At 41.4% G+C, this 25,585-nt stretch overlaps 1 protein-coding gene across 2 annotated transcripts; it reads right to left on the bottom strand.

Annotated features, from left to right (window-relative positions):
- Nucleotides 1-264: 264 nt before the first annotated feature.
- LOC102787948 (nuclear receptor coactivator 1-like) lies at nt 265-24,209 on the bottom strand. Of its 2 annotated transcripts, none has more exons than XM_087852155.1 (15): nt 23,960-24,209; nt 23,069-23,209; nt 22,388-22,535; nt 20,229-21,219; nt 18,806-19,015; nt 17,670-18,018; nt 16,044-16,220; nt 15,291-15,405; nt 15,037-15,205; nt 12,977-13,291; nt 12,095-12,196; nt 10,599-11,019; nt 9,159-9,321; nt 8,857-9,046; nt 265-8,158 (listed from the first exon to the last, which is right to left on the bottom strand). In XM_087852155.1, the coding sequence occupies exons 1-15, from the start codon at nt 24,015-24,017 to the stop codon at nt 7,979-7,981; spliced, it is 3,729 nt and encodes a 1,242-aa protein (XP_087708281.1). In that variant the 5' UTR covers nt 24,018-24,209; the 3' UTR covers nt 265-7,978. The 2 variants fall into 2 exon arrangements, with proteins under 2 accessions (XP_087708281.1, XP_087708282.1); XM_087852156.1 differs by having other exon boundaries at nt 17,670-17,979.
- Nucleotides 24,210-25,585: the final 1,376 nt, after the last annotated feature.

Raw genomic sequence — 25,585 nt, 5'->3', positions numbered from 1 at the left:
AACTATAAGTGGGGCTCAGAATTAGAAAACCATATTCATTCTTCCTGTCACAATGCTAAATAACTTCTATTTTATTATTAAAGTTGCACGTCCATGCAACTTTGCTCTCTCTAACTCTTTGTTTCCATTAAATGCACAGTGGTTCATTAGTGTAGCTGCTAGTATGGGCTAATAAACAAGACCATCATCTGCAAACTGGTTTAGCAAAATCTCAGAAACAACTTCCAATTTCTGGGAGATAAAGAACATACAGGAGTGACACGCTGCATTTCAAATGGTGCTTTTATTGCAATGTGTTGCATTCCCACATTCATAGATGTTATAGATTTGTTAGTCAAAGCATCATTTCCTCAAGGTTGGCATCCTCACCTTGGAAAAAAAGCAGAGGGATCAAATGCACGAGGTGTTTGTGTTTTGAGTGTAGTAGAGAAGTGTGTGTGTGTGTGTAAACTTGAGCAGCCACGAACATATGAATGAACAAACCTCCAAATTTTAGACTTCCAGTAGATGCAAATAGAGTTTTTAATTGTCAAACAAACAAAAACAAAAAAAGAAAAGAAAGAAAAGAAAGTTTTGTTTGTCTGTTAGCCTACAGGGCTCTCACTCCCTGCAGGGACTGGACCCGGCCTGAGACTGATTGTCTACAACATTCCAAAGAAAAGGTAGATTTCTTTATATTCACGTTACACACCTGAAGAGGAGGGTTGAGGGGCATTAAAAGAGACAAAGAGAGAAGAAGAGGAGAAAATATAACATGCATAAAATTCTCCCAGATGAACATTGTCACTCATATTGTCTTGTAATAGCTGCTCCGATGCCTCTTTAAAAACAAACTTTACATGAGTGTAATATACAAAACTGGACAAAATGAGTAAAATGTATAATATATATTTATATATATATATTTATTTATATTAATTTGTACAAGGGAGAAAGTGGAACCTTGGTCTTTATTTTAAATGAATTCTCCAGAGAAAGCATCAACGCCCCCAAAACAACAGAGTGGTGAGTAAATTACAAGCCTATGAACTATGTCCAACCTCAGACCCAATAAGGCAGCGCTTACAATACCTGACAGCTGATAGCGTGGTAGTTTTTTTTTAAAGTTTTGAACACCTCCATTAGGAATGAGTTGGAGTTATAAAAACGACAGACAGTCTTGGACCTGGTTTCCATTGAACCACCAACTCAGTAGGTAGAATTACACGACAGAAGGTGGGATCATTTCCATGAGAAGGAAATAACAGGAGACATATTTACTAGGAATTTCTTGTGGTAGCCTCTCCCATCGGTTTGGGATCAGGAATCTTGCTATGTTAGGATAAGGCTCACACAGGACTAGAGGAGGGCTGGAAAACTGCTGGCAACCACCAATTGCTGGGGGGAGGGGGGGGGGGGGGGGGGGCAGTATTCCCCAACTGGGTGGTGAGTGATTGGTGGAGATTTGCACCAAAAACTTGCTCATAGTTTACATGGAAGACACAGACTTGTCTACAACCTACTGCGGTAGTGAAACATGAAAACATGCAACATAAGCCAGAAACGGAACGCTTGCCTTGAAATTAAAAGCTGCACCTTACCACTGCAACCACCACGTTTCAAAAGGTGCAACTTTTACTTTGAAGGCAAAGGTCTGCGTTGCTGGTTTGTGTTGCACTCGTCACAGTTTCACTAACTTTTTGGTGAGTAGTTCAAGTCTTCCATGCAAATTACATGCGACTGCAACAATCTGGTAGCAATCAAAGTAATTGCAAGGTTTTCGGTGCAGTAACACATACCACAATACAGCTAATTACACCTCCACAAACCACCTGCCAAACAGCTGGGGAGTAAAGATTTTTTCCTAGCAACCTGTGGTTGTCAGGTTGTCACCAACTGGTCTCTAGGCCCGTTTAACTGAGGCTTCAGGCACCTGAACTGTTTTGGTGGAAAAGAGGTACAAGCGGTGCACAAATGTTGGACCGATGATGAGTGAGAACACGTACAAGCTGATAAAAGCCTACTTTTGCTTTGTGGAATAAAATGTTAAAGGTCGTGAACTTGGCTAACCACACCAGACATTAGACGGAACCTGCCAAATACTCAACATCAGGCAGCACAAAAAACACGAGGCAAGCAAAACACGAGGGACAGTTAGCGTGCTGTCATTTATGTCAGGTCACCACTGTGGCTTAGACAGAAAACACAGCTGCATTAATGACACCTATAAAGCAGTGAAGAGAAAAAAAAGGAAAGCGAATGGCAAAGAGTTTGGCGAAAGCGGTCATGAGCAGGAATGTTGTGCGAATTGAGCTGAGGGAGGTTTTTAACAGTACGCCTGGGGATGGACGTCACCTGAAGATGATTAGCATAGTATTCACACTGAGGATCGGTCGGTGCAAGTCAGAGAAAGACACAGACAGGATTTTTTTGGGATAATGGGTATCCACTACGGGCAAGTTCTTCACAAAGAACCTGAGAAGTTGTTTAGGTTCAAATTAAAGTACTAAGACTAACTCTTCTTGGTACATTCAGGGGACACGTCCTATCTCTGAATACTGATCTGATTGAGACAGTTACTGATGGCCTTTTCACTCCAAGTAAATCTGATATAAAGTGCAAAATTAGATTGTATTTGCAAATTCCTGGAATAATCTGATTAAACGTCTACGTGTGTAAAAAAGTCATTTCTTTATACAGTATTTTTTTTATAAAGTTGAAAAAAGGTTTTTAAAAAAACCCTGGTTAACAAGGTTATTACTGTTAAACAGCAAAGGAGCAATCTTTACTGCAGAAAGTATATACACGAGGCACCTCAAGTTTGGTATAAAGTATTCAGTTGATGGAAAACCAAAAACCAAAAAGAAGAAGTGAAGGTCATCAGATATCGAGTGGGCTTTTTTAAAATTATTTTGTTGTGACTGTAAATATCTATGAAATGAAATGCTCCAGTGTTAACTCTACAAGGTGAGGAAATGCTTGTTTCAGTAAGGTGCATAGCTAAGGGTTGCAATGTTTTTTTTTCTCTTCCTGTAAACGAGTGATAGCACTTCAGGCTCAAAAGACCTCAATGGCAAAAAGTGGAGACGTCTCGAAAAACTGACCTAACTTTGGGACATCACACAGCTCGCTGCTGATAGGCCACAGGAGGGACGAACACACAGAGCAGCAGCAGAGAAATCCAAATAAAGGGGGCCGCTACATTATGTTGTGTCCAGTGATGATGAGGTTTGCATATGAGTCCATGAAACGTGTTGAAGCTTTGGTCATTTACTACCGATGAATGCAAGAAGAAGAAGAAGAAGAAGAAGAGAGGCTACATCAGTCAGACAGAAAGAAAGAAAACATCCAGCTCAACTGGGCAATGCTTCTCCATAAAACCAAGGCTCCACTCTCCCAGATCTGCTTAAACTTCTGACAACAGAGAAAATTAAATAATATGGCCTTTTTTTTTTTTTTTAAATTAACCCGTACAAAAAGCCAGTCCACACTGCTTCTCTCTCAGTAAAATCACATTCAGCAGTCGCTAAAACCATTCTCTGGCATAGTCATCTGAAACACCCACAGGTACTGTGCAGGGTTGAAAAGAGTTGAAGAAGAAGGAGAGAATCATATAGGACATCTTCCATCTTAGAGAACACCAGATATACAGTATTAATCACACATACATACACACTCACTGATAGTCATATACATACATACATCATCAGAAATAATAAAAAAAAAAAGGTAGAAAATCAAATCAAATAAAAATGTGACGGAGGCGAGTAGTTATTTACCACAAACTCGGAGCACTACTTTTTTTGATTCTGAACAAATACATATTCACATTTCTCTGTTATATACATCATGTTGACATCTTGAAACCAACGTTACAAAAGAACCTAACCTGGTACCTGTTACTTGTAGTGATGACGGAGGGAGGCTAGTAAAGGAAGCAAAGGAGGGACTGTCGTTTCCACTGGATGGCTGTTGCATATAAAACCTTACGCTGGATGTATTTGGCATATATTTTTCCTTCTATTTTTCTTTATTTGCAGGTTAAGCTGACAGCTGCTGCTGAGTTTCTGCAATGAACAGGGTTGGAGAGAAAACCACTTCCATAGGAATGCCTATTTCATGCAGGAAAGTGAAAGGAGGAAGGCTGACACTGACAGAAACCTTTCAGAAAGGTGCGTCCTCGCACTTTGTGCAACTTCTGCCGTCCAAACAGTGGCGCAGGACTGTCAGGCGACTGCATTCAAACAATTCTCTAGAAAATACTCCTCGAGGGGGTCTAAAAGGGTGTTAAAATGGTCTGAGGCTTGAGGCGGGGCTGAGATATGTTCTTGCCTTCAGTTTCCCCCTGAATTTCTGATTTTGGAGGTCAAACATTCAAATAATTGAGCTGGAGCTCCTTACCACAGTAACCCACAAGGATGATCATGAATTCAGGCATTTATAAAAAGTCATCAATTAACTCCATTCCTCCAGAATCTGGGAAACTTTCTTGCCTTCTCCTGCTTTGACAAAGAGTTTGGAGGTAGTACGTTTTTAACTGCTTGTGGACTGCGATGCAGTTCAAAGGACCGAAGTGGGAAAAATTCTCAAAAATTAAGCGACACATAAGGACTTTTTTTGATCAATTACATTATTTACAAAACAAAAGCAACAAAAATTTGCTGGTGAGTTTTTGCCACGTTTTGGCCCCACTGTTGTATTTGGTGCACTGCTTTAATTTTACATACAAGTTACTTTTATTCCTTATTCTGGGACACATCCATCATATTTAACGATTAGTAAAGTCGATGATAACCAAGTGCTATGTTTGCTTCTTCTTGATTTATGAAAGAAGACTTGTTAGCATGATTTTAAAATAAATCCATATAAAAATAGAAAGAAATCCTCTCTATAATGGAGTTGTTTTTGCATTTACTTCCTGAGCCACTGTTTGGACACACACTGCATGATTCTGCACACAAATAACACGTCAAGATTGTCACACAGAGCGTTGCAGATGAGCACAAAGTGGTTCTCACATTATTAAACACTTCAGAAGTTGGTGGGTGGAATGTAGACCTTGCATACTATCCCTCTTTTTCTGGGTAAAACATTGCATACGGCGAAGTATCTCTGTGTAAAGACACAGGAAAGAAGCCCTATTCCACGCGACTGCATCACCTACGTGAGCGACAAGTTTGGCAGATTGAAGACTTATTAGCTGGGTGGGTGGGTGGGTGGAGGAGTGAGCTTTATTTGAAACCTTCTCCATGGATCGAGTTTCCACGAGAGAAAGGAAATGAAATAATAAACTGAGACCGGTTCAATCAGGGAGCACCCGATATTTGTGCTGGCGTTGAGACGTGGCAGATTTGACAGGAGGAAACTCGAATGATGCTCCCCGACAGAACGAGCCCTGCTTTTGAAAAAAAAGAAAAGAAAAAGAAAAGAAAAAGACCACTAAGTTTGGTTACACTCATTCCAAATGTTGTTTAGCATCCTCTAATTTAAACCTTTGGATAAAGGGTGTCGGACTGGAGCAAATTTAGAAAAATCATATGCATTAAGAAGTGCCTAATCCACATATTACATGTTTATAGCTCTACAATATTTTAGTCAAGTAAAGAATATTAAGAGGCAACATCTCAGCAGGGTTTTCTCCTTCTTAAATTTCCGGTAAGGTGTAAGTAGCACATCTTAAGATTTGAATTTTTTTGTCACGAGAGGTCTGTTATCGCTGAGAGACACAGTGTCTGACTGAGCAACAGTAGTCAACAGAAAACTGTATATGAGTGTGTAGCCAGTGGAGTGAAGTCTTCATCAGGGAAACCAGAGGTGGAAGGAGAAGAGGGTTAAATTCCTCGTAATAATAATAATAATAATAATAATAATAATAATAATAATAATAATAATAATAAAGATTCCCAGGAGGTGAGGAGAAAATGAAAGGATGTTTTTGCAACTCTTCCTGTTTGGATTCAAATTCATGACAGCTTTAAATCAATTATCCATCACATCTTTGTTAGGAACTTCTATCACTAAAGCCTCTACTTAAATGTCATTATATAGGAACAATATCCAAAAGCGTGCCGTTTGCTGCGGCTCACAGCCCGGTTTCAGTTTATCATTATGCTTTGTTTTTTTATACAATGGTTACAACACATGTACTGTCTGAAACGTTTTTCTGAAAGTATTGTACATACATAAGAATAAAAAAAGAGGAGAAAGCAAGAAAGATGGCTAACTAGCTCCCTGGTTACAACAAGAGAGAAAGCAGAGCAATCAAACCCATTTTTTTTTTTAAGTGTGGCTGCATGTAGTGCTGACTGGGACGCCAAAGGGAGCGAGATCTACCTTTTTTTAAAAAAAAATTCTTCAAAAACCAAATCGCTTAAAAGTTTCACATTTTAGAAGCTGGAATAACGTCTTCCTCCTCCACCACAACATGTAGCTGTGTTACAATATCATGATGCCAAAGAAATAATCTAAAAAAAAAAGAAAGAAAACCTGGATCGAATCACATTATAATATATATGTTTTGCTTTTCTGAGTAATCAATTAATTACATTTGTTTTTTTCTTTGTTTTTTCTCATTTTTTTCTTAAAGGAAAGCAGTTACAAGAGTGAGCTCATCCCCAAGTCTTTGTCCTTCTGTACTGTACAATACTACCTGCCTGCATGGTGCACATGGCAAACAACACTGATAGGCTGAGAGATAGCATGAAGATACACAGAGAGAGAGAGAAAGAGAGAGAACCCAACGGGGCTCTGTATTCACAGCTGCTGAGGTGAGGGGTAAAATGTGACGGACAGACAGTTAAATAATCATAACAGTCCTTTTTTCTTATACTTTGAGAAAAATAAAAATAAAACCTCCTCCCAGGGGAGGAAGACACGTAAAGTTCCAAACTGAGCAGCATCCCGTCTGTCTCCCATCCATCCATCCATCAATCTATCCATCCATCCATCCTGGCTGTTGTCAAAGCTTGTTCTGATGATCGTGAAGATGATGATGATGATGACGGCGAGAGCAGAAGTTTAAAAAAAACAAACAAAAAACAAAACAATAAAACCCCCAATCCAACCCAAAACACAAACAAAAAAATAATGATGTAATAGAATAATATGTTGAAGAAGTAGAAGTAGAAGAAGAAGAAGCAGAGCTTGGGAAAAACTCAAACTTCCACCAGGCACCGTAGCTGATAGAGAGAGACAGTCACAGAACCAGCTGATACTGAGCTTCTATCCCACAATGCCACAGAGGTCTGAAACCTTAACATTCCCACATCGCTGAGAGACAGGCAGAGAAAAAACAAAACAACAACAAACAAACAAACAAAAATAAAAGCCAGAGGTGCTGCTGTGTGGGATAATCCCAACACTTTAAAAACACTGAGCCCAGCTGTATGCTGCAACTCATGCTCCCGAGATGCGCTGCTGCTGCTGCTTGCTGTTTCGACGGCCTGACAGAAACCGTCTGATCAGAAAAAACAAAAACAAACAAAAACAAACAAAAACATATAAAACACAAATAAAAAGGAGGCCGGCCCTGATTTGACAGTGACAAAAACTTGGCAAAACTACAATGACGTTGCAGTTGTTTTCTTGGGTCAGGAAGCAGGAAGTAGGTCACCAAGGAATGAGCAGCAAGACAACACTGCCTTTAATAGGCTGAGGCAGACAGACAGGTTGTCAGACAGATTAGACAGGCAGGTTTAAATACACTGCTGCTCCTTCTGACTTCAGTCTTGACTTAAAATGTTCTGGGCATCAAACAACCAGCCCTGAATCCCCACCCCCACCCCTCCCCAGCACAGAAGTGGTTAGGCTGCGAAAACTCCACCGACAGCCAGACCTCTCTGAGCCTACTCTGTGGCCGTCCAAACATCCATCCGTCCGTACATCGATCCATCCAAAAGGTGAGACAGAGACAGCAATGGGTCTGGTGCACCGACCCTCCAAGGAGGAGGTGTAGAAGTGAGAAGTAGATAGAGTAGGAGAGCTGAAGAGGTGGGGGGTGTCACTCAGTGAGCAGCTGCTGGAGGAGGCTCTTCTGCTGGGCTTGGTTGTTCTGGGAGCCCTGGGGTCCGGGGCCCTTCTGGGAGGCCGCAGCTCCGATGGAGCCCTGGTTCAGGTAGGAATCACTGCCAACAAGGTTCACTGTGCACTGGACGTCCGCAAATACCTGGACCTGCTGCACCTGCAGAAACACGGGAATAAAGCGCGAGGCAATGCTTACAGAGGGAAGGAGGTCGCGAGAACCATCACTGACAGCGTCGGGAAAAGTCTAAAAGCTGTCAATCATTTTGACAGATTTGAACAGCAATGTTTGATGCAAGGGCTGTTTTGTTGCTTATTCACTACTTTGCATTGTTTATTATGCCATTTGTTGAGGCTACAAGGTGTTTTTTTGTAATTATTAAAAAAATAAAGAGGTGGTTTGTAACTTAGCAACAAGGAAGCCTCTGTAAAGGCTGGAGCCTGCACAATTAACCTGATAAGAACAAGAAAGAAACGGTGCATTTGCTGAACCTTTTTAACCTCACTAAACATTTTCAGAAGCACACGATGCAATCCAAAAAAAAAAAGCAATTTAACTTGGGCGTAAATGGAGAACTGGAAGGAGAACTCTGCATCCTATGAGCATACTCTAAAATAAAGCCACAAACTGAAACTATGACAAAGCAAATGCAACTGGGGTGTATATCCCGATGCAAAGTAAAACATGAAATAAAAGACAACTGAGGCTAAACACGAGAACACAGAGGGTGAAAGCATGTTTAAGAAAAAGAGGGAACACTAAGGAAAGTAAAAACAAAGTCACCAGGCAGTGAAAGGTGGTCAGTGGGACATGAAACTATCACAGCTGTCCAGGCTGGCAGGTTCAAAGTCACTGACCTGCTGGTCGCTGCACACTGAACCAACGTTGCTGAGGTTACTGTTGCTCATGCCAACTGACTGCCCAATGGGAGGTAATGAGCTGACGCCACTCGAGCCCCCGGCCATGGAAACGGTGATGCTCATGTTGTTATAAACCCCCTGCTGGCCAAACGCCTGCCCTGCGCTCTGTCCTGACTGACTGAACAGGCTGCAGCACAGAAAACAGTCAGAGATGAGTTAAACCCGGCCTCACAGATTTAATTTATTAATAATGTTTGCAAATGTCTTTGTTTCTTATAAACCGTATGCGTGCTCCTAACCTGCCCACGCTTGTTGGTTGCCAGCCTTTCATGTCGGGTGACTGGTAGCCAGTAGATGAGTTTTGCTGAAGTAGAGGACTCTGGGAGGTGGAGTTCTGAGGTGATAAAAGTGGGCTGGAGGGGCTCATCTCAGGAGCAAACGGTGGGTCTTGCTGGACCACAGCTGTAACAAAGAAAACATGGATGTTTCAAAGATGTGAAATCATAGTAAATTTATGTAGGTGAATCAATTTTTAAAAGGTTTTAATGTTCTTAGGCACAAAATCAAATTCACCAACCAACAAAGTGGGTGGCAACACCTTCCGAACAGAAACGCAGACACAATCATGTGCTTTGAGCTAAATGCACAACAAAGAGCCTCTATCCAGTCACTCAATATGGAAGAGCAGCATTTCTACTCTCAGATTACTGAAGTCATCAACCTACTCCTAAGAACAAGCCCAGACATTTTTGGAGGAAGCTCATTCCTGCTGGCTGAATCTACAATTGTTGTTACCATTTCACTGGTGAAAGGTAGATTAGCACCTTCAGCTCCACCTCTTTATTCATCACAACAGATCAGTTTAGCATCCACACCAATTTTTTTTCCTCCAATTTGTGAACAAGGTTTAAATATGTCCTCTTCAAGGAAACTTCAAATGGAGATGAATCACCGCCTTAATATGGTGAAAGGGTTTAATCCTAGACCCTTGCTCCTGGTCAGGCCTTAACGGGCAAACTGGTCCGGGGTAAGGGGTGAGGGTGGAGTGTATGTTGGAAAAGACAAGTAGAACCCTGTGACCTGTCCGAGGCTACGCACACAGAGGGAGGGGGTCACCAAAGATAACCTTGAAGTCTTGCTTTTTTTTTGTTTGTTTGTTTGTTTTACCAGTAAGGGCCCAGCCAGTGTTAGCCTGAAAAAGCCACATGGGGCAGCGCTCCTGCAGAACTCCAGACTGAAGTCGAAGTTGGAAGCCTTGGAAGTCTGATTCCCAGCTGGCTTTAGGGACTTGCACCTCTAAGTCTGTCAAAACTGTTAAGGGTAAAACTTCATTATAATTGGTGTTAACCAATGGTAAACTAATAGCCAATTTAACCTCACTGTTGAACAACGGCATTATAAGTTAATTTTACCCATCAGTAGTAAAGCAATCATTTATTTTTATGTCAGTTTGTGAGATAAAAATATTTGTTTAACAATTCCCTTCATGGTCCTACTTCTAATTGCATTTAATGCAGACCACATCCTATTTCCTAAAGCTACCCCAGGTGCCTTGACCTAAACGAAAGTCGTCCCCCCTCCCCGAAAAAAACAATAAAACAAAGCAGAACAAACAAAAACCAGGTTCACACCAACATCTCTTCACCTGTCTCCACCTGTATTAATTACAAAAAGTGTTGATATTTTAAAGTGAGCCTGTCGTGGTTTCGTTTTTGGTTATTTTGCTCCCGTGAACTCACCGGCCCCTCCAAACTGCTGAAACAGGCCTTGCTGCAATGAAGAGTTGACGGTGCTGTTGAACTGGCCCTGCACGCCACCCATCAACGTCTGGTTGTTCAGGGGAACTCTGCCGGGCAGCTTGTTGTCCAGAGGGCCCGCGGTAATGGGGCTGAAGTGACTTGGTGAGGTAGGAGGGTTTCCCGCCATTGGGTTGTACCCTGGTGGGAAGTTGAACTGCTGTTGCTGCTGTTGTTGAGTCGTTGTGGGGGGAGCTTTGGGGACCCTAGCAGTCCCAATGGGCCCCACGGCTCCAGTGGGAGTGCCTGCTATGTTCTGTCTCATCAGCATGACCTTCTGCTGGAATAGCTGGCGTTGGCGATGCTGGATGCTGTAGAGTTCCCGCTGACGCTGAGCCAGCATCTGGGCATTCAGCGGAGGCTGCTGAGAGGGAGCAAAAGAGCCTGTTACAGAGAACTTATTGCCCATGTTCAACCTAAATATGATAGTTAATCTTATTATCCTGAGCTGCTTTGTACAGGCTTAAGAAAGCAAATTCACCCAATTTAAAGGCCAGCATAATAACCATAGTACAGTACTTAATTTCAATCAGCTCCTGGTAGGGTTCAAAGATCTTATGTGGCTGAAACTGGCACAAAAAGACAATACAAGACCTAAATTAAAGCCTGCATTAGGACACTTACATTCTTTTGGGGTCTCACCTGACCCCCAAAAATCAGCTAATTATTTTGTATTATAACTTTTGTTTATTAAATGAAGTCATGCATAATTTTACCTTCACACTGTAAATATTTTCAGAGTTATAGAGGTGCGTGGAAATTCAGTGTTTTTAGTTTGCCCTTTCTTGGGCCCTCAAATCCTCGTTAAGTGCAGGAACACGAAGTCTCCGGTGTGGAAAATTTAAGCTCTATTAAAAACTGCAACCAAATTCATTTGCACCGATTGCGAGTATCTAAATCCAAAATGTTGGTGCGAAAGATACTTTTCATTTGCTTTCAAGTTTTCTCCAGTCAAGTTGTCAGAAACGGTCGAACATCCAGAGTACCCAGGCCTGTTTGGATCACTTTATATCACAGACATTAGACGGATGGAGTTTTACAGCAAACTATGATATATCTCATGATACTGATGATGAAAGTAGGTTACAGAAAAAAACCTCATGAACAAAAAGGTGTTGGGTTTACATTGTGAGATTTAGAGCGGGTATAAAACATATATGACTGACATTTTTAACAAGAGCTTAAACAAAGCAACAAAGAATACTGTGAACTTGTTAAATTAATGGACAGAAATGCACATTATGCTTAACTGAAATGTGCAGTATATAAACAGACACACAGTTATTCATTTCTATGGCTTGAATTTCAGCACCAATATTGATTATTATCACTTTTTTTATCTGAAAAAAAATCTATAGTTAAATCCACAAAGTTCAGCCTGCTAACAAAAGCAGCAGCGGGTAGTGAGTAGACAACCGCTCTCTACCACCGTGACTCACTTGCGAGGGCATTTGAGGTTGTTGCACCCCCTGACGAATCCCGATGTTCACATGCTGGGCTCCTCCTGGAAACTGATTCATCCCTGCCAGCCTGTTCTGGAGCTGCAGCAAAGAGAAAGTCACAATGAGCAGAGGTCAGACAGGTTGGACTAGACCAGAGACACGATAAGAGCAATAACAGAGAAGAAGAAATTGAATCAGAGACAAAGAAAATAACACTATTGGACAGTGTGGAGACAGAAGAGAAGAGCAGCGGGGAGAAAGAGGAGTCGAGCACTAGTGATGAGAGGAGAAAAAAAGGTAAAGGGAACACATCGTTTTATCTCAGCTGCCTGTTATGCCTTGTCGTTGTTTCTCATAACATGGTCACAGTTTCAATAATATTTCATGTGAGTTTGAAGCTTTAAATGGAAGGTGACCTTAAAGAGACAGGAGCTAAAATGACTTATTTCAGACAGTGGGCAGGGGTGGGAAACTCCAGGCCTGAAGGGCCGGTGTCCTGCAGGTTTTAGATATCCTCCTGGGTCAACACACCTGTATCAAATGATTAGTTCAATACCAGGCCTCTGGAGAACTTCAAGACATGTTGAGGAGGTAACTTAGTCATTTAAATAAGCAGTGTTGGATCAAGGACACATCTGAAACCTGCAGGACACCAGCCCTGATCTAGGGCCTGCACTGTTAACCATGTAAAGCTAATTTTAATAAAATTATGGAGCTGGGAATTAGCATTACAGGTCAATAAAATTCTGTGAATAAATTACACCTAAACAAACTTCACAGTAGTTACTTAAAATGTTAGAGGCAGAAGAAAAAGAGGCAACATCATTTACAGGTTAATGAGCTGAATACACACTGGACAAACTGACTCTGTGTCCTTACCTGCTGTGGGCCTTGTAGTCTCTGCTGCAGCTGCAGGCGCAGTTGGTTGGGTGGCAGCCTGACCGGATTGCCCATCCCCTGTGGTCTGGTCATGCCTGGCCTCAGTCCCATGCCCGTCCCACCGGGGAAGGCCCCTCGAGGGGCTCCGAACCCCAGACCTTGCGCCCCCACCGTGCCCAGCTCTGGAGGAAAAGGAGCTTGTGGAGCTGGTGTGAATTGGGAAGGGTAGGTGGGGAGTTTAGGGTCTATGGAAACTGGGGTGGCAGTGGGTTGCTGGGGTGGAAAATTTTGAGGTAAAGGGTCAAAGCAGCCACCCTACGAAGAGGGAAATAAAACAGGAAAAGGAAATCATTATGACGAGGTTGTCTCGTAACCACCACAAAGTGTCCTTCAGTAAGATGGGGTAGGATTTTTCCAGTACTTTCTAGTCAAGTTGCCTTTTAAGTAATATGTTAGTATATCTATTTGGTCATTAAGAAGAGAAAAAAAAACATTCTGGAAAGTGAGAGCAATAACATACAAGATAATTATTGGACCTGGAGTTACTTGAGACCTGGAGTCTGAAATCTAACCATCTTTTCCCTTTATCACAACCCAGACTTATTGTTTATATCACAAAGGCCTATGCAACAGTTTCACGCCATGGTGGTGCTGCTGTTAGCTCTGCTGTTTCACAGAAAGAACGTCTCAAATGTCCGGGCCAACTGGGTTTCCACAGTGTAGTGATATATAACTAAAGCACTATAAGAATCTCTGGTTAAATGTAGTTTGTAATCTAAGTGCTAACTATACTCCCAGGCAAAAAACAATGAAACAGCACTATTATTTACACGTAGATACTCATAAAAGTATTCAATTTCATACACTAACTAAAATGCTCTCTGAAAAACGTTAATAAAACCAAAGCCAAAGTGGACCAAATGAAATCTTTACGGCACATTAAGTCAGCAATGTAGTTATTAAAGGTGAAGCAGAGACAGAAGCAACTGCAAAGCTACACTTTCAAAAGACTTTGGCATCACAGCAGTCACCAAACAGACACAGAAGTATGATGTAAACAAACCAAAGTTCTTGTAGACAGTTTATCTGGAACACCAGTCCGCATTAATGCTAGCATTAAGTAAATGAATGGCTATGACTAAAGACAAACTTAGCTCAACCCTTGGACCACATGATACAATCACAGTTACATGATGACAGAGGACTCCAAAGCCACACTTTGTTCCTCATTGTTTACTTCACTGTTCAACTGCCAGTACTGCTGCTGTTATCTCCTCGCTCCAGGTACAGCTTGCACGTCAGTCCATTACACAAAAATCAATCTACAGATGTCATTTCCACAGCGTACACGTATAGTCACTTGCACTTAGAGAGCAATTACTTTCTATCAACGATTTGGCTCCGCCCAAAAAACACATCATCGCCTGTTTTCTGGTTTGGAAAAGCAAGTCTGACATCGAACCATAATTATTTTCAGCCATTGAAACAACGTCGCTACCCCAGCGATGTTGATGTTTTTGAAACACTGAAATCTTTTAATTCCATTTAAATCGTATCTGATGTGTTTCCTGAGTGTTACAAAGAACTGAAAGAAGCATAAAAGCCAGAGATCGCCTGTGATTATTTGGCAGTTTATCTGCTTTTAAACAAGACAAAATAAACTATAAACGACTGCGGTTAGAAGAGTCAAACAGAAGTAAAGGTAAACATTATAAACTAAGTGAATCACCTTGTGTTTTACTTGAATGCCGTCCAGGAGTTTTATTTATATTTCTTGTGCCAAATCCTTGTGGATGGCACAAAAAAAGGCCAGCAGAGGCTGCCAGCGCTTCAGCTGAGCAACTGTTTTGAATAATTATAGCAACATCGTAAAATTAATGATCATGCACTGGTCTTAAAATTAAACTTGTTAAGCCTTTGCAGGGCTTAAAGTCCAGTCTGCTGGTCAAAGTGTCCAACAGCAAAAGCTAAAGTGCTCTGTTAATGTGTTTGTAGTATAAAAGCACTCAGAGAGTTCAGTAAGCCTTTCCACTGTCTTACAAGCTTTATGACCTACTCACCTGTATCAGTTTGTCGATACCCAGGGCTTTGTCAAGCTCAGCCAGTTCGCTTTCATCTGTCCCACTGAGGAAGTTAACCAGCTGCTCTAATAGAGCCTTCTCATCGTTCCGGGCTTCAGGTGTGGTTGGAGGGCCAAGCACTTCATCCAGCGTACAGGGCACACACTGCCTGCTCAAAAAGACAAAACACTGTCTTTCCCACGCTCCCCTCTAGGCTGTGAAGAAGCAGCTTAGACTTATAAAATCAGACTTACTCTTGTGGTGATGCCAAAGGAGCCTGCAAAGGAGTTCCCAGACCATCAAACGTCAGGGTGTCAGACAGAGCCAGAGGCTGAAACTGGGAATCACCCACATCCATCTTGGTTTGACCTGAAAGGAAAATTCATACACTAAGGCTCATGGAAGAAAAATGTTTATGAACAACAGCATGCAATCTTTAGGTTTAAAGTGCTCTGTGCAACTTTTTTCATATATTAGATGCCTTCTACTTCCCTGTGTTCAAACAAACACATTTTCTACTCAACAGGTAGTTAGTTACAGAGTTCATTTAATCTTGGTAAAATCTTTACCACGCATGACGTAGCATCATATTGCCCTGTTCTCAAGTAGAGTGAAAAAATTGATCATATATAAATTTATATCTATCAAGGGCCTGATTTATATGTCAGGCCCTTGATAGATTGGAATCTGGCCTTCTCGTTAAATTTGCTACCGTCTGGTTGTAGCTGTGGACTGTGCACTTCATCCACAAGCTAAACCAAAAAGACTGACTTTCAATCACTTACACAGCTGCTACAAGCTACACTGTTTGCTAACACAGAAAGCAAGAAAGACAGTTGATGCTCAGCAATTTCAACTGAGATGGGAAGCCTGCAGAGTGGCACAATCCAATTATAATTTATGCTGTCATTACAAAGTTTGTTGTTTCACTAAATTTCTTTTTAATAGCAGAATTTAGTTCTGACTACACAGGGTAACCAAACTGTGGCTGCAGTACACTTATTTACCAGTGGTTGAGGTGAAAGGGTTCATAACTTCGGCCTCTGGAAATGGACTGCTGTCTATGGGGGTCTGGAAGGGGTCTCCTTGTCCCGGTTGTTGGCTTGGAGTGGCGGGATTGCAGAACTCAAATGAAGACTGACTCTGAAGGCTGCAGCCAGAGGGCGGTCTGCCATCACTGGGCCCTGCGACACAAACACAAGGACACAGCGAAAATCACTTGAAGTATTTCATGAGGAAAGAAATACTTTATGTATCTCATAATATAAAATACTAATAATATCTGGCAGATATATTTTATTCTAGGAGGTGATATCATGTGGTATGAAATATTTCCAACATCTGTCGCTGCGGGAGATGAGCTCAAACGTGCTGCGCTGCCTGTCCAGTTAGCCGTGCAGAGGGTTGTCAGGACTAATAACGATGGATAACAGTTTGCTCAGTGACCACCTCTCCACCACAGCCTTGAAAGTATCCAGCTTTCAGCCAATCACTGATCATTTTATTCAGTCAGTGTCAACAGATCAGACCACAGCCCAATTACAGTGTGTTCGCTATATGTGAGTGAAAGAAAATCTCCAACATTTTGCTGCACTCAGTGCGGATCTCAGCTTCCCTAGGAAACAGAGCCTACTCATCCCCAAATTTGAATATAGCCTCTATGTTGGTCTTCCAGTTCAGTCTGGACTATCGTTGTATACACCTCCACCACATGAACATCCTGAGTGTGCAGCCACCCCTTTCCTTCTGAAGTTCATCCCCATCTCTCTGATCTTATTCACATTCAGAAGCAGACCAAGCCACAAACTCATCCACTAGTGCTCTATACTCCTCCTCCTGCCCATCACTAATGCATCCAACCATGCAGACCCAGAGTTGTACTGAAAGCCTAGCTATGACAAAAATGCATCCATTTATTTTCAAGCAATTTTGGGGGATTTGTCCTTTGACGTGCAGGACAAAGAAGGACGTAATCCACTTCAGACATGCTCTTGCTACTGGAAAATGAATATATCCAGGAGGAAGAGAAGGTAACCAATCTTAATGTGACGAGCATTATACAGTAAACATTCTTTAAAAAAATTAAAAAAATCCAGGCTTGGTAAAGAAGTGTGAGATACTCTTGTGAGATACAAGAGTAAGTACTGTTTGACTCTTTAGCCATTGTTCTCTTTTCTAATGTTTCATAAATTTTGCTTACAGCTTTCTGTTCCTCATGACATTTTCTATCCATGTCAAAAGCAATTAGACTATTGACTATTCAAATTGAGCTTCTGTCTGAATTAGGTAAGCACATTGCCAGGATAGAGCATGCAGTACACTGAATGTGTGACAACCCACTTGCTAGATATTTTCTCTGCAGTGTGACAAGAAGTAGAGTACGAGTTTGATTACATGGCTCCTGAAAGCCACTAGAGGGCATTAAGAATATAAAAATGCTGGTGAATGAACTCTGGATCATACCATTACTACTACCATCAATACAATAATAACAATAACACAATTATTTTGAATCCAATCAATTAAAATACTATCCAATAACCACTTAAAGAACAAAATTAGTAACTATTATAACAAACAATCTGATATTTGAATGAAATCAAGGATTTATTCATCACGAGCTGAAACAGTACCTCTGTTAGGAGTGCCAGGAGGCTCTCTCTTCACATTTACATTGCGGGGAGTGCTGGCCTCGCCGGGTTGGAGCTGAGTGGGTGACTGCAGTTTGAGCTGGGGGGAAGGGGAGTGAAGCTGAGGCGATGGGGACTGCAACTGTGGGAGGGACTGAGGCTGAGACAGGGGTGACTGGAGCTGAGGCACAGGGGACTGGAGCGTAGCTGGGGGCTGGGGGCCCGGAGACTGAAGTTGAGGGCCTCCTCCGGGGTTTGGTGTATCCTCACTGCCCTGTTTGGCCCCAGCTGGGCCTCTGAAGCCAGGCAGCATCTGGGAGAGAGGGTCCATATCAACAGATACACTAGAAATCTACAGGCAAGAAACAAATGAAAAAGAAATGCAAATAAAAGGTGTTAAAAATAAAGTATTAAAAGATAATTGGGGAAAAGGGGGGAAGTGGGCGTTGGGAAAACTTCAAAGACTACAGCTGGTAGCTGAACCCACAGTGGAGACAAAGTCCAAGAAAATAAACATGCAACTCGGTTTACAACGGCTGTCCTGCAACTGGCAATACAGGATCAAAGCTCAGAGGAAAATTCCAAGGCTTGACTGAGAAAGATGCTTTTTAACGCCGTGTCACGCAAGCATGATTGAAAATAAGTCCTCGTTTAGGGTGGGAAGATTAACATTACTGGGTCATTACAGTTGCGCGTTATGACTGTCTGATTGGTCGAAGTTGGACAGAGTTCATCAGAGTCTGTTGCTTTTGACACTTGGATCACTTACCGATCAGTTTAGGTTGTTTAAAGGTGTTTTCTGTAATCTGGGTTAATCTGACTGGTATTTTCTGTTTTGGCTATAGGGACCATAAATACACCTCGTATCAGCAGACGAGTAAAATCCCTATTTTTCTTACTTTTACCAGGTTATTAGTTTTACTTCCTAAACCTGGCTGCTCTAATGGCATTTTACCTCATTATTTTCTGTCGCAGTCTCATTTTAAAGCGTTACTTTATTGGTAACGCAGTGGCAATCTGAAACAAGTTCTCATTAAGCTGTAGTTAAAAATCCCACTCTGAAGGCCTTCTGTTTTATTACTTTACACAAATGTTAAATGCCCAATTTTCAAAAATTAACACAATATCAACAGCTGTACCATGGAGTCTCGGCTGTCTTTGCGGCTGTCTCTGCGGTTTTCTCCGACAGGGCTCGATTTGGGGCTGGACACTCCTCCAAGTTTGGTTGCACCTCCTGCGCCAACCGTTGACCCTGTACAGGTCACTCCCTCCCCACCAGCTTTCTTCTCTACCTTAATTCTCACTGTCTGAAGGCTCAGAGCAGATGGAGGTGGCAGGTCGTCCAAGTCCTTCAAAAACAAAAAGGTTTCAGCCAAGCGCCAAACATCAGGAAGTCAAATACAATGTAGTATACAGTAAAGAATAAATGTTCATCATAAATTAACGGACTTAAGCACTGTTTGCATTTACCTGAAATTAAAATCTACGAAAATGTAATAATACAGAGAACCCTAAATGTAAGGTTTGAATATTAATTATATCAAAATATGAGCTAATTATTATGTTTAATTTTCCCCTTTTCATAGAGTGACTGCATCCCAACACATGGTTTACAGAAGAGTGTATGTTTGTATGGGACATTAAAGACCATCTTAAATTATAATATATTTGACTTTTAAAATTAAAACAATTCAACCATTAAAAAAGACCAAATAGTATATTAGTATAGTATATTTTAATACTGCATTGTGTTTCCTTTAAATTTTATTCCAGAAAAAGAAGCGAAAGTTTCCTTTTATAGTATTTGCAATGCCCTATATTCTAGACTTCTATTGCAATAAGTGAAAATGATTAACTATTATTTCAGATGCTGTTCTGGTTCTGATTCTCATCTTTTGGGTTGAGTAGGGATGTGTTTGTAGACTGTTATTTTATTCAGTTTTTGTTTTATGTGGCAGCAGAAAGGAAACAAATTTGAATATCAGATTAGAAATAAATACAGTATAGAAGGCAATTAATAACACTTTCAGGCTCACGTGCAGCCCTGCACTCCAATACAGCTGGAATTGTGTAAAAAGTGGCAACTTCAAATGACTTTTGGATCTCTTATAGTCATAACCCTACTTAGGTAAAACTATCATAGTTTGGATTCTAATACTGGCTCATTGTAATTGATTCCAAATTGTCTATACAATTTTAATTTTGCTGCCGTACACTGCTGGGCAGCTTTATCTAGAACAATCGTTTAGCGGAGTTGCTTGTAACTAAAGCTTTAAAATAAATGGTTTTAAGTACAAAGCGCAATATTTGTATCCAAAATGTGCTGATTTTAAGCATAACGTAGCAAAACACAGAAGTAATATTAAATAAATAACATTATTAAATTGTACTTCATTAAGCATTTCACTAGTGGTCATGTCCGGGCTCTCGTCCACTGTAAGACTAACAGTAATCTAATAACATAAGACCGGCAGTGGGGCACAAGGAGAACCTGGTTTCCATTTGTGGTGTGGTGGGAAAGGAATTTAGAAAGAAAAAAAGCTTTGGGCTTCCATATTATACCTTTTCATCTGTACCCAGGAGAAAACGAAGCAACTGGTGGTCCTGTGGCTCTCTCGAGTCGCTCTTGGGAGGTCCTGCACCCAGCGCCGGACTGGCAGGTGGCTCCTTCTTGATCTCAACTTCAGTTTTGTTTATTCCTTCCTCACTGGTGGTGGAGGCATCATTGGGACTACTGTCCTGAAGCAGCCGGTGGAGAATCTTGTGTCTTTCAGTGAGACTGCTGTGGGAGGCAGGGCACTGAGGGGCAGGAGCAGGGTTAGGTGGATGAGGTGAGGAGGTGCAGTGGATGCTGTTGCTGTTGTTGTTAGAGTCAGCTCCTGTCCCATTGCTATCCAGGAGCTGATTGAGTCTGGGGTTACCCAGCTGTGAGGCAGAAGAAAGGGGGGCTTTAACAGAGTCCTCTCCCCCTTCTTCACCTCCATCTGAGGGTTTTGTTGATGGAGGTCGAATAGAGGAGCCGGTGGGTGTACTGGCTTGTCTCTGAAGGATCGGAGAGGACAGGGAGAAAGACCCTGTTGACCCACTGCTTGCGCTACTGTTGCCATCACCACTAGACTGCTGCCTGTTGAGGCTTCCTCCACTGCTTAGAGCCCCAGCTGGGGAATGGAGGCCAGGTGTGGAGGGAGAGAAGGGGTTCCCTGGTACCCGAGGGCTCCCACCTAACCCAGGACTGGCCCGTGGCATCCTGGGCGACATAAAAGAGGTAGGGGTTGCTGTAAGTGGGCTGCTCAAAGGAGAGGGGCTGTTGACCTGCTGGGGACAATTCGTCCGATTGGGTGTCAGGTAGCCTGTCGGCGTGGCTGGATTATGTCCGTGGGAAGAGGCATTGCTGTTGTTGGTGTGAAGGCCCGCGGTGGCGAGACTTGAGCCTTGGGTTGAATTACTGCTGGGGGGGAGGGAAGGGGAGCGGGAGGGAGTTTGGGCGATACCGCTGAGGGTTGGTGGAAGGCTGGGGTTAGTGTTTTCCTGAGAGCTAGCAGTGTTGTGTTCCCTGGGAAAAGAAAAAGGAAGGAAAATTAAAGATGTCAACCACATCTTTATATCACGTCCACAAACACCCCATTTTCTATCAGTGTCTGCCTTATCCAGGCTTCAAGCGTCATCCAGGCTTCTCGGTCTGCTGCTCTTTAAATTCTCCCCGTAATCAATAAAGTGAAAAAAAAACATTCATTATCTCCATTACAAGCTTTAAGAATGAAAATCCATATCAGAACACTTGTCGTAGCACTTTTTGTTTGCTGATGATTAAAAAATTTCTGTTAACAATCAATAAGTCAAACTGCACCTTGCATGGAAGAGAAAACATCAAATAAAATGAAATAAAATGGCCAATCAGTACATTACTGAAATTCCCGGGGGAACCCACCCGAGGGATTAGTAAAGTTACATCTAATCTAATTAAGACAATATCAATTAAATATGAGGAACAAAAAATTATAATAAAATAAACTAGAATAATCAATAAACTCAACAACAACAACCTTACTGGGCTTCCACACTTTTCCTTGAATTCAAGCACTTTTCAAGATATCCCAGCACCTTATGGCTGTGGCAAGTTACTCTCTCAGTTCTTCGGCACATTCAATGAGTCTGCCATAAATGATCAAATTACTGTGTAAGGTGCACATTCATCTGTAAAGTATCACTGACCCATTTTACCATAAAAGCAGTTTAATTACACTTTTACGCAGCTGGTAGAACTTCAGAGAAAGTCAGAGCATTTTTAAAATCCTTGAAAATACCAGCATCATCTGCAACACCCCCCAAAAAGACCATAACTGGGAAACTAACATGCATGGGACTCTGCAGGTGCATGTTGTGCACACTTCAGTGGATGAAAATTCATTGTATTCTAAAATACCACTTGTTACTGACACAAAGTGAAGTAAATTACTATCATAACATCTACACTAAGGCTAACTTCTGAAACTGGATAATTAATTCTGACCATGGAAGTACAAAGTTTTAAAATCTTTGACCTTTTACATGTGGTTGTCAAACATCACTTTATCCACTAATGAATAAGATTAGGCTCAGTTGCAGTCATCTCCTGTGTGTGTGTGTGTGTGTGTGTGTGTGTGTGTGTGTGTGTGTGTGTGTGTGTGTGTGTGTGTGTGTGTGTGTGTGTGTGTGTGTGTGTGTGTGTTCAGTCACAGTACCTGTCAATAGTGTGAATGCCCATAATGAAGGGCTGTACATCAGGGTTGGGGGGGCAGCAGAACTTGCAGCGGGTCTGAGCGCTAAGCGGAGTGCCATCACTCAGAGTGAAATGGTAGAGCGGGCTGATTGCGGTCCCATGTGTCATCACTGTTGAGAATGAAAGAGAAATAAAGGATTTAGGCCTAAAAAGGTGGAGCAGCGTCTCAGGAATGTGTCACTTTTCTGTTAGCAGCCGAGCTGAAATTAAGCCAAGTCAGTTGATGTATAACTAACTTCTGAAGTGTGACGACTTCTTTTACTTCCTTATCTTTTAGTAAGTTAAGTGTGTAATTATTGCTTGGTAAAAAAATAAATAAGAATAATAATTTGCAGGGCTGCAGGAACCTTACAGACTAATCAATCAAACTCATTCATTACTGGTTACAAGCCTAGAGCGAAGTTACCACCTCCATAAATCTACATAAACATCCTCTCTCGATGTAGGTGGATTCAAGTTAGTTTGAAAAGTTTTTAATATTTAGTATTCTACTCAGTTCACTATAGTGCCATTGACATGTTGCAGAAACTCCTGCAGCCATGACAGAGCCGGCAGTGAGTGTGTCAATAATTTGTGAGAGTGGAGGCAAAAGGGGGGAGAGAGAGAGAGAGAAGAGGAAAAAAAATCAATAGTAGCTACTCACCCTCATGCAAAAGCTTCTTGGCGTGGGAGGGCTCTTTGCCCTGCGGCTGAAAGAAAGCATAGATACATTTCCTGACCAGGTCCTCCCATCCAGGCCTGCCTGTCGCTCGCAAAGCACTAGTTTCTATGGAGATGATCTTCCCTGGATTAAAACACCACACACACACAAACAAAAGATCAGCCTGCACTGATTTCAACAACTGCAGCAGACTTCACACTTTCAGGGTTCACACTGTTACCTTTGAGAAACAAATTTAAAAAAAAGAAAAAAAAGGACAATCTCCGAATACTTTCTAAAATGATCTTTAAGCCTCATTGTTGTTGTAATTTTTCAAGATTTTAGGCTTTCGCCTGGGTGGGATATAAATTTATTCTAATAATACAGTAAAGCAAATTTTGTACATGTGTTTGAGTTTTGGTGACTGAACGCGAGGTAAGGAAGTGAACATACTATTGAGGGATGCAGATGAGAATTTAAAGGATGGTTATATATGTTAGTATTTGGATTTTTACACTGATTTACAGCCTTTTTAACAACATGTGAGGTATCTGCTCAATTCTTGACACCCCCCTTATTCTTCTTTGTGTTATAAAGGTTTAGTTCCTTTAACGTCTTGAACGGGAAATGTTTAAACTGAAGAGAGGTGCTTACTAAGTCTTGTTCTGTGCTGATATATCACAGCGTGGTATGAACTGTGGTTGAATAAAATAAATGCTGACCTCACAGGCAGTGCTACAAATGGCCCCAAAGGCTCACAGGTAAGAGTTTGAGAACCATGGGTGTGGAAGATGAGATTTGTATTTCCTCTATAAAGTATCCCTCCAATTTCTATGACTCTAACCTCTCAAAATCCCCCTCCCGTGATTCTTCTTACGCCCGTGTGTGTTTTACCTGTGGGATCCTGCTTTGTGATAAAAGACTCGGTGCTGACAGGCTGGGTTCGTGGCATCCGGCAGGCAATGCATATCAGGCAGCTCTGCAGGTCTAAGGAGGACACAAGGAGCGAGGTTTATGTAAATGTTTGTCGCAGTCAGCAAAAGAAAGAAAAACTTCACAACAGCTGAAGAATGGAGGTGATATAAATGAATTTAAAGACTAAGGGATACACAGATGCACCCCCTTTTGTGTCAAGACAACAAATTGCTGAATACTTTTAAGGTTTTTCAGGATTTCATTAAACTAGTTTTAAATGTTTATCACTTGCAAGACTGATATAACACAAAAGAGAAGATCATCAGTTATATTATTACTTAATATGGTGATAACAACTGAACAAGGTTGTTATCAGCTGAACTATAATTAATAACTCTATAGCAGTAGAAATATCCATTACTTGGGAGCATACAGTCCATATTTTATTACTTAACACAAATCGCTGTCTTTGGAAACCTTTTGAATTTTCTTAAATACAACAGATTCTTTTTTACAGTGGATTTTGGATATTCTTGAAATATATGAAGAATTCAATCCAAAAAACAGACTGAAAAATAGCAATAAAAGTATAAACTGTGAGACAGGAGAGCGGGGACCAAATTCCCGCCCTATACCTGCGCTGTATTATTAAAAGATATTTGTTAAATTCAAGTAGTGAATATCAAAGACCTTCAACTACACATCCTCCTTCTTGCAACCAGTGTTCAATTACAATAACAGCTTGCAACATTTATTGTGCTGCATTTTTTTGCCCCACAATGGTGGTCTTGTTTCGTCTTGCACCATAAATCTAGAACATCCCTCTCGTTCACAGTGTATCACACATCTCTTAAAGCCCAAACTCACTCCCCAAGTTTAGTTTAGTTTAAGTCAAGATGACAGAAACATAAACTCTGGTCAACAAGAGAAGCAAAACCAGTTCAGCTGTTAGGAAACAGTTTCTTTCAAGACGTTTGGCAGCAAATACAACAAATATAAATAACACAAAAACCCTTATAGTTAAAAGTTCAATGAATGAACTACAAAACGGACGAAACAGTAGCTTGCTGGAACACAAAAATAACATTTTCTTGCCAATTTTCTATAGAAACATGTCAAACAATGAAGTAGGAGCCACTAAACCAGATTCCACACACAAGAAGAGAGTCCTCCAATCCACAAGGCCAGCTCTTATCAAAGTGACTAAAAAGCAGACAGAACAAATGAGTCTGCAATGCAGGAAAAAAGAAAAATCACACAGTTCATCAAGGCTACTGCACCAGCGACTCCAAAGAACATTAAAAACATCCCCCAACAATCTGATGGCAGTCCAATTAACCAGCGACTGAAAGGTTTTGGTGGCAGCATCAACAGCAAAAAGTCATAAAATAACTGCAGAAGAAGTATTTATCCATCAACAATGATCACTCTGTCTAAATAAATAAATAAATCTGGGTAAATTCCCAGATGATTAAACATGCAAGTATTTTGCTGGTAAAAACTGAAATGAGTAGGGAAAATCAACAGGGGTGTTATATTGGATGGGTCTGATTATTGGGGGGGGTCATAACCCCCCCTAACCCCCCTGGAAATTACGCCCCTGCC

Source organism: Neolamprologus brichardi, chromosome 15, assembly GCF_056152115.1.
Source record: "Neolamprologus brichardi isolate AB-2024 chromosome 15, ASM5615211v1, whole genome shotgun sequence".
Classification (NCBI taxonomy): domain Eukaryota; kingdom Metazoa; phylum Chordata; class Actinopteri; order Cichliformes; family Cichlidae; genus Neolamprologus; species Neolamprologus brichardi.
Note: the sequence above shows the minus strand (reverse complement) of the source record. Positions and strands in the feature narration are given on the sequence as shown.